General features: G+C 37.9%; 1 protein-coding gene across 6 annotated transcripts in view; it reads right to left on the bottom strand.

Moving 5' to 3' along the window:
- Positions 1-12,424, bottom strand: part of USP40 (ubiquitin specific peptidase 40) — a 35,005-nt gene that overhangs the window by 18,297 nt on the left and 4,284 nt on the right. For 5 of the 6 annotated variants that reach the window (XM_090144541.1, XM_090144538.1, XM_090144540.1 and 2 more), the window contains exons 2-14: positions 11,749-11,965; positions 11,196-11,263; positions 9,802-9,915; positions 9,116-9,280; positions 8,577-8,723; positions 6,446-6,589; positions 5,387-5,515; positions 4,704-4,805; positions 4,246-4,353; positions 2,881-3,202; positions 2,081-2,162; positions 1,322-1,493; positions 481-565 (exon numbers count right to left, since the gene is read on the bottom strand). In XM_090144541.1, coding sequence (XP_090000667.1) covers positions 481-565; positions 1,322-1,493; positions 2,081-2,162; positions 2,881-3,202; positions 4,246-4,353; positions 4,704-4,805; positions 5,387-5,515; positions 6,446-6,589; positions 8,577-8,723; positions 9,116-9,280; positions 9,802-9,915; positions 11,196-11,263; positions 11,749-11,947 — 1,837 coding nt within the window. In that variant the 5' untranslated portion in view covers positions 11,948-11,965. The remainder of the gene's footprint in view (positions 1-480; positions 566-1,321; positions 1,494-2,080; positions 2,163-2,880; positions 3,203-4,245; positions 4,354-4,703; positions 4,806-5,386; positions 5,516-6,445; positions 6,590-8,576; positions 8,724-9,115; positions 9,281-9,801; positions 9,916-11,195; positions 11,264-11,748; positions 11,966-12,424) is intronic. The other variant, XM_090144542.1, reaches the window with a different exon arrangement.

Genomic DNA, 12,424 nt, shown 5'->3' with positions numbered 1-12,424 from the left:
ACCTAACGTTGCATAACAACGTAAAGCTGGAGACAGAGCAGATTATTTGAAAATACTTTTAATTAATATTAAGGTATTCTTCAGGCAAGTACTTTCCTTTACAGAATTCATACTTCATCTTAAGCACAAACATTTTTTTAATGTCCCTCTCTCTTCTTCCTATCAGCTTTTCTACCTACTAGGTAAATAAAGTGAAAGCTAGTATTTATAAGCAAATTAACGAAAAAATATAAATCATTATCTTTTTGTCAGCAAATGTATTTAATTTGCATAATATTTATATTGCACTTCACAAAAAATATTACATACAGAAAGACTGAAGATGTTTAGTTTTGCTACTAAGTGGATAAAAATGGAAGGGGATTTGCACATGTTAGAATTTGAGAAGTACTCAGAAATGTGCTTCTCCCAAACATTTGACTTTTTAAATCTGCAGTGTCCACACAAATCACATTGAATTCTTGTATGTGGTAGTCTTACCATCAAGTATCTGATAAAGGTGCAGCCCTGCTGGTAAAGGTTTAGCAGTACTGAGAACCATGTCTCCTTCCCAAGATTTCATCATCTAATTGGTAAGAACAGAAAAGATAAAGTTACAAGACTTGAGTAAGCAATAACACAAACCACTCAGAATTATAACTTTGCCAAAAGCTGTTAGGGGCTAACAAGCTCACTTTCACAATTCATAGCTTATTGTTCAACGAGACTAATGGCACAGAAAGCACACAAGATTATTTAGGACCTGTGCTTTCAGACTAGTCACCAGGTAGACTAACATAGTTTCAACTGGATACCAACGAAAGGCCGAAACCTGTAAGCAAACAGTGTTTCCAGAGAGCAAGATAGCTTTGTTTTAGACATTGACAGAAAAATTTTCATGAAATGTCACATGTACAATTGCAGACATTACATTCAATAGCTGAGTTAAATTTATTTCCTTTTATTTTCTCTTAAACTACTCTAAATATTCCCTGTGAAGACCTGACAAATCCTCGAAAATGCAAATACCAGTCTGCTCACAAACTGGACTTATTCTTCACATTCCAGAGTTCTACCAAGTAACAATTCTTGCCCAATTATAAACCTTATAAGCTAATTATTTAAAGTCTACTTAATTAAAGCTTCACCAATCAGTCAATAACTTCTAAATACTTGAAGGGTTGACCTCAAACCAATGCTTCCTCTTGTGAAAATCCAAATAGTTCTCAGCCTACCACACGTACTGATGAAAATTTCTAATTGAAATAAAAATAGTGGCATAAATACATGAATGCTGTTATAACCCAAGTAAAAATAAATGTTTATTTAATAGAGCAAATACCTGGAAAATTGATTGTCGAAGGTCTCCTAGAGTTTTTCTTCTGTCAACAGTCAGATCTAGAATGCTCTCTTTCCAACTAAGTGAAGGATGCAAGGCCCCATTGTGAAATTTATAACATGTGCTCAAATGGAGACATAAATCAATGCTATTGTTTGACGAGTCACACTCCGCTCTTGAAAGAATAACAACAGAAAAAAGTGATGAATTTACCACTGACAAATGGCTGAACTATTTCAGAGATGCTTCTGGGCAGTTGTCGTGTAATTGATACCCTCGTGACTGAACTCAATGTCACATTCTCCACCACATATGCAAAGAACTGCTCAAAGATTGATGATTTATTTAGTGTACAATCCTCCACATGCACAGAACATACTGTTAAAAGGCTCATTCCTACACCTTGCTTTGACCTTCCTGAACAAGATGATAAATTGTATCTTTAGGGATGTGGAGATTGTAAGCTTTCGTTTTCCAAGCTGTTACAAATAAATATTCTCAAAACACAAACACAAGACAAGAGGAATTTTGTGGAAACTGTCAGACATCTATGCCTTCCTCCTTTGTAACTGTATCCAGTTCCATTAGCAACAAGGAGGACAAGTAAAAGACAAAATTTGTAGTCCTTAACATCTATGATATTGAATTATTTTAGTATCTGACTCTACATCTGTTCTATGAGTTTCTTTCATTTTAAATCATTTCTGAAATATGAAGACGAAGAATGCTGTTGAAAAGATTTGTACAGTTACATTAATATACCTCTTTTTTTGCAGCTCCATGTTAGCAGCATTCATTTCATTCAGAAGGTGTTCAGGAATTTGGTACCTTGGATTTCCTCGAGCTGCAACAAATAATATAATCTAGTTTGGCTTCGGCTCAAAAATGTGTTTTGGTAACAAGGAAAGTGAGATGAGATGTTACAACAGTAATCATTGAAAGTCTGATGCAATAACAACTGAACCTTTCATAATAGAGAAAATTAAATTACAATAATCAGAACAAGAGCATTTACATCTTCCATCTGTCTTTCCCCAAGGGAAACTGATAAATGAACGCCATTAGTAACAACTTTTATTTCTTTCAGTAAGACAAATTAGAATCATAGAATCACGAAATCATTCGAGTTGGAAGGGATCCTTCAAGGTCACAGTGTCCAACTCCCCTTCAATGAACATCTACAGCACACTGATGGCTCATGCCCAGCTGCCATCCACCAGGACCCCCAAGTCCTTTTTGGCAGGACTGTGTCCCACCCTTACATCCTCCAGCTTGTACTGGACTGGGGTTGCCACAACCCAGGTGCAAGACCTTGCACCTCTGCTACTATTTGTGAAGCGTATTAGAAAAAGGTCAGTGTCAGCTATAGCCAATTAACTGTTCACAACCTCCTTGGAGATTACTTTCTTGTATCCTAACTCTTTTTTTCAATTAGCACTAGAAGATATCTGCATCCGCAATACTCAGGCAAAGGACAGAAATGCCCAACTGCCTTCACCCTTCTGAAAATCTCAATATTAATGAAGGAAGCCCCCCAGAACGTGAAGAGAAATTCTGTGTACCTTCAGGAGGTCTTTTCAACTGAGACTTGCGATAGAACAGCATGTAGGCACTCTCTTTACCCTGAAATTGTTTCTCAATATCCTCCTCTTTGATGGGCTGGACTTTTGAATCATTCAGATCAAACCAGTGGCAACCAGCAGAACTCTCTCCTAGCCTTAGAGGTACTTTTTCTGAATTCCATTGGATACCATTCTCCTGAGGAAGGCTTTGGAAATCTTGTCCTTGAAAATCCGACTTAAATGGGAGCTTGTATTTTTCCTTTAAACCAACTTTATTTTCATCAGGACTGAACTGAAATATCTGGGGATGATTCTGCAAATACTAAAAATAAAAGCAAGGACAAGGTACAATAACAACATTTTAGTAAAGGAAGATACTCAGTGTTAAATATAACATTGCATCAGCTGATTGCATCAGCAACGTGACCCAATTTGTCCTCAAATTCAGAAACGCAACCCACTCACTCCAGCTGATTTCTCAAAAGGTATTTTCTGTTTTCAAATACACGCAAAAAAAAACCACAACACACCATACTAAGAAAAAAAATTAGAGAACCATACATATACAACTCCCTCAGGGAAAAAAAGGGAAAAAAAATAAAGAGAAAAACACAGCCAGACAAAAGCTCTAGGTCACCTGTGGTAATGCTCACAACAACAGCACTCAAAACTTGGAGATTGTTAATATTGAGAAGCTCAGAACTTGTTTCTATACATTCCCTACAGAGGTCAGAAAAAGGGCTCTCTGTGGAAGACTCATATTAGATCTCACAAATATTCTAAACTTACTTGCAACCTCTATTGTTAGTCTTATAAAAAAAGAGCAACATGATTTTTCCACACATCTGTAACACAAATGCATAAGCATTTTCCTTAAAGTGCAAGAAAATGAAGTAGTAACTAATTAGACAAACACAAGACTTTATCTGAAGTGTTAAAATTTATGGCCGTACCCTGACCAACCAAACAGTGCCTCTTTTTCCAAAACCCATTTCTGTTCTGACTTTGAAGCAGCGCTGTATTTCTTCTTTAATTCTCACCACTGTTTCTATGTCCAAGTGGCAGTACTGCTGTTGCAGGTTTACCCACAGACACAAGTGAGACAATATTTAGTACCCAAAGCTGACTCTGTTTTAGGCCAACAATAAGCAATACAGATGGAGAAAAGCTTTCAGGCTGATAAGCTGTTGAGCATCCCATTTGTGTTTCCCAGACTATTAATTTGCCTCACAAACAAGTCTCTTACACATGCATTAACTTGCTAGTCTAAGTGCCAGTATTTTCAATTGCCATCCTGCTGATTCTTCATTAGAAATATAAAGTTACCTTCATAATAAGAAAGAAACTAACAGACATGCATGTTACCTTTCGTAATGCTCCGTACTGCTTTCGGTATTTCTTGTTCCAGGACACCTTTATTTTCTCCAAGAATTTCTGCCCTAATTGATCCACAGGAATTTGTTTGCATTCTTCCTACAGAGAAATTAAAAACTAAGATAATGAAGGTTACAAATGCCAAGGAATCAACACAAAGAAAACAATTCTCAAGTGATTAAGTCATGGATACTTGTTAATAAGTCAGAGTAGCATCACATTCTGCAACACCTTAAGAAGCAACTTATGAAATACTAAAAAAAATGTCTGTTTTTTTGTATGAGTTGCAACAACTCATCCTAGAATTGGGATAAACTATGAGTTTTACATGTTTCACAATAAGCTTGGAAGAGTTCTGTACTGTTAAGCCTGCCTCTTGCACATTTCAACCCCTTATTCTGGGTTCCCTAACATCAAAATTGAAACAATGAACTCTTTACATACCATACCTCTGATAAAATCCCTTTCAACACTGCCAGTGGATTTTCTGTTTCTTTGGCATTTCCATTCTCTCTTAAAGGCTTATCTTCAATCAGCATATCCTCATCTTCCTGTGTAAGAAAAGTAGTACATTCACAAACACTGACTTCAAACATTGCTGGCAGTTTTCCAGCCTCTACGGAGATTTGTATATGCAGTTTAGAACTGTAAAGCCAATCCTCCAAATGTTTATTTCAGAGCAAACTGTGCATAATGTTTTAGAAAGGACTGCTCTGCAGTCTCTTTACACAGATATCTGAACGCCACATGGAGATACCCAGTTCATCACGTATCAAACACATGGCAAAGATTCAGTCACCCACTGCCACACCAGTTGAAGCAGCTTGCAGGCAGCTCACTGCAGTGCATACGCACTCGCTGTCCAATTCTGCTCACCTGCCTCACAGCAGGAATACAACAGCCATGTACTGGAGAGACAGCAGATCAGAAAGCTAGAATTTGCTACAAAATCCTAATAGCTTCCAACCTGCAGAGACAGCATGAGGGCAAAAACTAACCTTCTCAATCAAATGCCTCACTAAAGTATTAATTAGCTTGGATGCCCATTTCATTCTCTAGCTCTTAATGCTTTTCTGAAATATAAGAGACAAGCAAGGAAAAAACAAACACCAACACAATATTTAGCACTTACTTGTAATTGCCAGTTTCCTAATTCATCCACATCTCTGATATAAACATGATAGTGTCCTCCATAGCAGCCACCTTTATGTATAATAACAGAGAAGAGCTCATACATGTACTCTGAATCATCCATTTCAGTCTTAAAAAAGAAAAATAATAACAATAATAATATATATCAGCAAGTCTTTCACACAAGGACACTTCTACACTATCAGCATAGCTTCAGATATCTCTATGCCTTTGCATGTGCCAAGACTGAAGGGGCTTTTCAGTGTTGTAGAACACAAGTGTGGACAAACAATTCTGAGTAACAGTGGAAAATGAAATATTTCAATATTAAAATAATGAAATATTGATGCAAATAATAGAAGACCTGATGCTCAACCTGATGTTTATAACCAACTTACTTTGTTTAAAAACTAGAGAAAAACCACTTAAACCAACTGAAAAAAAGGCATCCCCAAATACAAACCCTGAGCTGGCATTGCAACACTTCAACTAAAAAAAAAAAAAAAAAAAAAGACCCAAAACCCTCTTCAAGGAGAGTGCATCCCTTAAGCATATTCTTCAAATACTTCAAGGAACAAAAGCTGGCATCAGGCAGTGGAACAGCTCAGTTTATGAGCTGGCATCAGGCTAGAAAACAGTTATGCACCAGAACAGATGTACAGTAATTCAAAGAGAAATTAGGAAAAAAAAAGAAATAACTGATAAAAACATTTGTAGCTGATTTGATATATGACAACACACACACACGTATGTAAGTTATCAGACAAAGTTAATCCAAAAGTAGATTTAATTTTCTTTCAAGCAAATGTCAGATTAAGTATTGGGTCGTTATTAAACTCTTCCACCTTGTATAGCGACAAGGTATTTCCCTTACCCTGTTAGAAAGTGATCTTTTGGAAACAATTTTTGCAAAAGCATTGGAACTAGGGACACAGGAGAAGCCCACAAAGCTTACTTAATATCTTTAATTTTGCATTTAGTCAAAGCCAGATACCTTGACCTTAAAATATCAGTTCTCTGCTGAGCGCATAGAAACTTTAACAAACGTAACAGTACAAACCTGCTCACAAAAAGGCCTCAGATTTATCTGGATAGGGAAGGTATAGCAACTAGTTTCCTTGTATCGTTCACACTTCTCAAAGTCAAAGTTAAATCTCAGGAGAGAGATGGTGAGAAAGGGAGGCAACTTATGTAGTTTAGCTGACTGTAACATGACAAAAAAAAAGTTATAAGCATATTGTTATAGAAAATAACCTTGCTATGGTCAATGCTATTACTCTATTTTCTTTACAAGGAGGCAGACAAGACCGGTATTTTCATTACCACATTACTAAAGCAATCAAGATCCTTCCCTTTCATTGCAGTCTACACCCTCAATGATCACCAGTCCCATACTTAACCCTGCTATGAAAATGAAGGAGCACACTGCTGGAAAATCAAGACAGTAATTTTCATGTGCTGTGACTATTGGACTGCTTCTGAATTCAACAGAAATGTCTAAAATACATCACCAGAGGATATCACAGGGGCATGTTGCTTAAGATATGTCACACTGATTGAAGAAAACAGTCTTGACTAAGATCAGTGGCTTATAATAAACAAGCATGAGGTTGTGCCTGATGTATCCTGGAAGACTACAGACACCCACAGAACAATCAAGCAAGAGTTAAAACCTCTCTTCATTTTATTTTTATTTATAGTGGTGGGAAACTTTAGGCAGGAAAGCCAAATATAGTCCATTTAAGAAAGGCAGAATCACAGAATCTTTTAGATTGGATCCTTAAGATCATAAAGTCCAACCATCCACCTGACACCTAATTCACTGAGATCAAACAACAAGGTATGTAAGCACATCAGAAACACTGGTGCAAAACCCAACCAACTACTTTGCACCACCTCTGAACATAACCACAAATTCAGTTCTTGAACACTGTGTTCTTGAACATCTAATTTTTTTAAGAGTCAATACAAAAGAGGGTAGGAAATAACAACCAAAGACCCAGAGAACACTGAAGAAATGGAGGAGTGGTGTTGCTAGGTATAGGTCACAGTGTCTAGATGTGTACAAGCATTCTCTGTCAGAGTGACTCAGCGGGTACCTCACTCCCTGGTACCACTGCCTCTCTGTAGGCAACTGTGATCATGCACACTGCATATGCTGCACTTGTGGCCCCAGTCATGCTGCCAATCCACAGCTAAGCTACTTCACGTTCAAGTTCCAAGTTCCACTTGTCTTGAGTGGATGATAAAAGAGGTAGCCAACTGTTATCTTGCACTCCCCTTGAACTCAGGGAAGTTGAACTCATTATAACCATGCCATGTGAGGCACTGGCAAAACTTCCTGAAGTCCTCTAAGGTACTGATTAACTGTGACCTGAACTTGCCTCTGCACCTTTTCCTTTCCATGTTAAACATGATGCAAGGTTTGCTTATCCTGATGCAGGATAGTCACCAGAGCAGGACGAAGAGCTTCGCTGTTGTGAAGAAGGGACAACATATCAAAGGCAAAGTGCACTATCAGCTGTTTACGTGTGCTTTGCCTTTACAGTCTTTTAGCAAGAGTAAGAGGAAAAACAGGACTCCTGGTGGAGCCCGCAGCTGGAAGCCACTGGCTTAGCATGTGGCTTAGCTCACTGAGAGAAGACATGACATGGTGGTGCTTATACCAGAAGCAAGCTGACAGATGGGAAAGACACAGGTTAGGCTGTGAAGACGTACACATCCATTTCAGTCTGTTAACCTATCACTGCAAGCTGTTCAACATCAGAGAAACAATGCAATACCTAAATCAAGAGATCCCATTTCCCTGCATGAAGCAGCAGGTTATTATGTTTCTCTGCCATGGGTGCTCTTCAGGTAAGAATTTTCAGGTAGTTCATTTCCTTCTTTTCTTTAGGATCTAGCTTATCTTTCAGCCTATGCTCTGAAATGCCCACAGCCAGGTGCAGTAGAAGCATGTGAATGCAGCAGTACTCTCATAATTACATTCCATCCCACTCACTATTACTTAAAGACTGCAACAATATTCAAGTCAGGAAATGGATCACATAAGCTTCTGAGGTTTAAAAATGCAAGTCCATTTTCGCTCTTATAATATTTTTTTATTTTGGGGCTAGAGGGTGGACACAGCAATGTAAGTGAAGTCTCTAAACATTAGCAAATCAAACACTGACAGTGACCTGATGCATTACCTTTGATGCCTCAACAAGTTTATCACAGGCTCCACATCGATACAAGTTCTCATTTTCAAAGTATTCCTCTTCCACATACATGTTCCACAGGGCCTCCTCCAAACCAGTTACACCTTTTACTGCCACTGTTAGGTCTAAGAAATCTTCCTATGCAGAAGTACAACAACAGAGATAATAAGTAGTGTAAAATTATAAAGAACAGTAAAGCAATGTAAAGATGTTTTACTGTTATTACCCCACTGTTCAGCTGTCCGATAACTGTATCTACAGGCAGAACTTAACTCAGATGTAATAATGCTTGCTGATTGTTTTTTTTAAGCTCATGAGTCACATCTTGATACATGTGGCTTAGAAAATTCCAGCTAAGATTTAGCAACCTTCAGTTATGCACAATTTCCACACATCTGCAAGCCTGCAGTGCCCTAACCAATATCTAGATTCACTATGACCACCAGTGATGCTGCAGAAAGATGACATTTTTTTTTTTTGGACAGAGCAAGGGGAACAGAAACCTAACCTGGAAAATCCTCTAGCATTACCTGTCTCTCACTGATGTTCTTGCATTCTTTACAAACAATCTGGTTGACAACAGTCCCGTGGTACAATCGATTAATAAGGTCATGACCTGAAGTTCCCACAAGGGAAGTCTCCAAAGCACTGAACAGAATCCGATTCAGCTCCTGCACATCATGCTGCCTCATTTCCTGCACAACAAAAAACAAACTCAAAGAAATAAACTAGTGCCATCTGCTTTGCTTATTGCTTAAAAACAGCTTAAACTACGCATGCCAGAAACCTGTCTCAATGGTTACCCATATATTTACTACTTTGAGAAAAATGTATTAGTACCATGGCTGAATTATGAAGAACTTTCTGTAGTAGTTAAAAGTGCATAAAAAACACGAGACCATTAGTAGATCTCCACTAAGCCCTAGGATGGGTTACACAGAAAACAGAAACTTAGGTAACTAAGGACAAGTAGCCTAATTACTGTTGAAGAAGCATTCCTGCAAAAACAATGGTACAGCTACTCAAAATGTATTTAAAGGAACAATCTTCTCCTGCTGCTGACTGGAAACAACTAACACATAATGCATGTGGAGATACAACAGCACAGAAAAAAAACTGGCCCAATTAATTGCTATCTCCACAGCTTGAAATATTTTAAGCTAGTTTTTAAATGTCAGACTTCAGTATCAGTCGTGCCACAGGTGCTGACTTGTACCTCATTGCTGTTCCAACCAAAGCTCTCAGTAAGGTCTGTTGTAGATGCAGCCTGCTGATCCAAGAGCAGGAGCTGGGCAAATAACCGTTGAAGCTGTAATGGAATTATCCGAACCTAGGAATAAAAGAACCAAAATATATCTTTAAATCAACAATTGAAATAAAATTATGGAATTTAGTCAAAACAAACAGAACAGAACCTATAATAAACCACCATTAATGACTGCTTTCATAACTTGACTCTCATCAGAACATCAGTTCCCAAACATATACAACCCCATCATATTTAATACAGTCATGGAACATGAGCTTTGTGATAAAGCAAGACTGTATGGATTTAAATAAAACCACCACCAGAGAACAAAAGACAACTTTCCTACTTTTCATAACCCTGAAATCTAAGAACACAGTTACAGACAAGCTGCTCCTTGTTCAAGAAAAGGACAGATGATGAGGTGGAAGGAGAAGGGTCAATGTCAATAATCACTATCAGCTACCTATTTTTATCTTCAACCTACAAAGCAATTAATATTTCCAAGCAATTAACTGTGATATGTCAACCCAAGGGCTAAAGAATGAAACTGAAGTAGTTCAGCAGACCTGCTGAAGTAGTCTATTTCAGTAAGCACTTCTAAAATAAATACTAAATTGCAGTCCCATAATGTTTCTTTGTATAGGTGCGCTGTTAAACCTGCAGAATCTCAATGCAGTCACCCAGTCTGCACACATTTTGTTTTTATTTTTATTTTTTAACTGGTGGCAAATCAGTCACAGCACTGTAGTTTTAGTTACAGCAGAGATAAACAAAAAGGCACTGTATAAACTTCGGGATCATTTCTGCTTCCACTGAAGAACCTCTACTACGAAGCTCAGCGGAAACAGGCTCAATAACTTACTTTTGAAGGAAAAGCTTATAGTACTTCAGGGAGCATATAAACAGGAAGAGGAATGGCTGTTTACGAGGGTGGACAGTGATAGGACAAGGGGGAATGGTTTTAAACTGAGACAGGGGAGGTTTAGGTTTTATATTAGGAGGAAGCTTTCCACACAGAGGGTGGTGAGGCACTGGAACAGGTTGCCCAAGGAGGTTGTGGATGCCCCATCCCTGGAGGAATTCAAGGCCAGGCTGGATGTGGCTCTGGGCAGCCTGGTCTGCTGGTTGGCGACCTGCACATAGCAGGGGGTTGGAACTGGATGAGCAATGTGGTCCTTTTCAACCCAAGGCATTCTGTGATCCTATGATACTGAAAACTTGCATCTGTGTGCAAAAAGGATTTCAACCCAACCAGCCTTTTGGTATCAAAGTTAAGCTTTCATTCACCCTCATGAAAATATTGTTTCAAACTATACAGATCAACACTGAACAGTGACAAAATAGAAGAAGTTTTTAAATACTTTTGCATCTGGTTTGCCGACATCATCCAGAGTCCCAAGCTCTTCAGGTCCTAGAGAGAACAGTGCCTCTGTAATTGTAAAGAAAAATGACACAGTAAGGAAAAAAGGTCATGCTTTTTCTTTGAAGACTTGTTACAATTGTCAAATTTTGTCAAAACATCGTGCAACATCTCAACATCATTCATCATTACACACGGTTCAAGCTAAAAAGCATGTGTAAACATGGAGATGTTTAGATAGCAAAATACTGATTTCTTCCATGAATTGTAATGTTTGCACTCCAAAATAAATGGCATGTTATGTAGAGCAATAGCTTCACTTATTTTCCACAAGCAGTAAGTGTTTACGATACAACGTGTACAACAGTTCTATTTTGTGTAGAAGTGACAATACTAATTTTAGAGACTAAAAGCTGGCTATTCTGTAATAACTCACTTCAATTCAACTAAAATAAACTGTTTATGTTTGCGCTGTTTCTTTAATAAACAACCAGAAATGCAAGTCACTACAAAATATCAATGAGATTACTTTAAGAAGGTTCTGAACACAGTACCTCTGAATTCTGGTGTGAAAAGCAGAGTCTGCAGAAGGGAATTGAGGTAGCAGGTCCCACCTTGGTTTTTGATACCACTAAGATTGGTGAAATCCCTGGGAGCTGGAGGCTCAGAATCTTTGGGCTTTGATTTCTTTCCTTTTCCATAATGATTGTTTGAAATAAAGGAAAAATCCTCTTCAAATAAGTCCCCAAACATCGTGAAAACAAAACAGTCCTTTAAAGACACAGAATGATCTGTTTACTATGAAAAATGCAATTGAATCCACCCTCCTCAAACCCCCAAAGATCCTCTGGCCCAACTGTAGAATTTGCTTATACCTTTTAAAAAATCTTATTCTGTTACTCTAAAAATGAACATCGGATCCATACAGAAACACACGTTAGTGTAACAAAAAAGGGCGAATTAAAAGCATTCACCTCAGCATGCTTTTAACTAGAATCAACTTTGCCACATTTCAATCTTGCATCAGCACAAATGTGTATGCCAAAATAAACAGCTCATTCCAAACACCTATTATTTACTAGTTTTCAAGGTACTTCTTGCAGGAAATTTATGTAAGGTCCCCAAAATTAGTGAATATGCTTGCACTGTGTCCTCAATAAATTCACATACATATAAAGTCTGTCTCTAGCTAGTTCAGATGGAAACAGTGCAATACATAGGCAAAAATGC

This window comes from Phasianus colchicus, chromosome 7 (genome assembly GCF_987193195.1).
Source record: "Phasianus colchicus chromosome 7, bPhaCol1.hap1.1, whole genome shotgun sequence".
Taxonomy (NCBI): domain Eukaryota; kingdom Metazoa; phylum Chordata; class Aves; order Galliformes; family Phasianidae; genus Phasianus; species Phasianus colchicus.
Note: the sequence above shows the minus strand (reverse complement) of the source record. Positions and strands in the feature narration are given on the sequence as shown.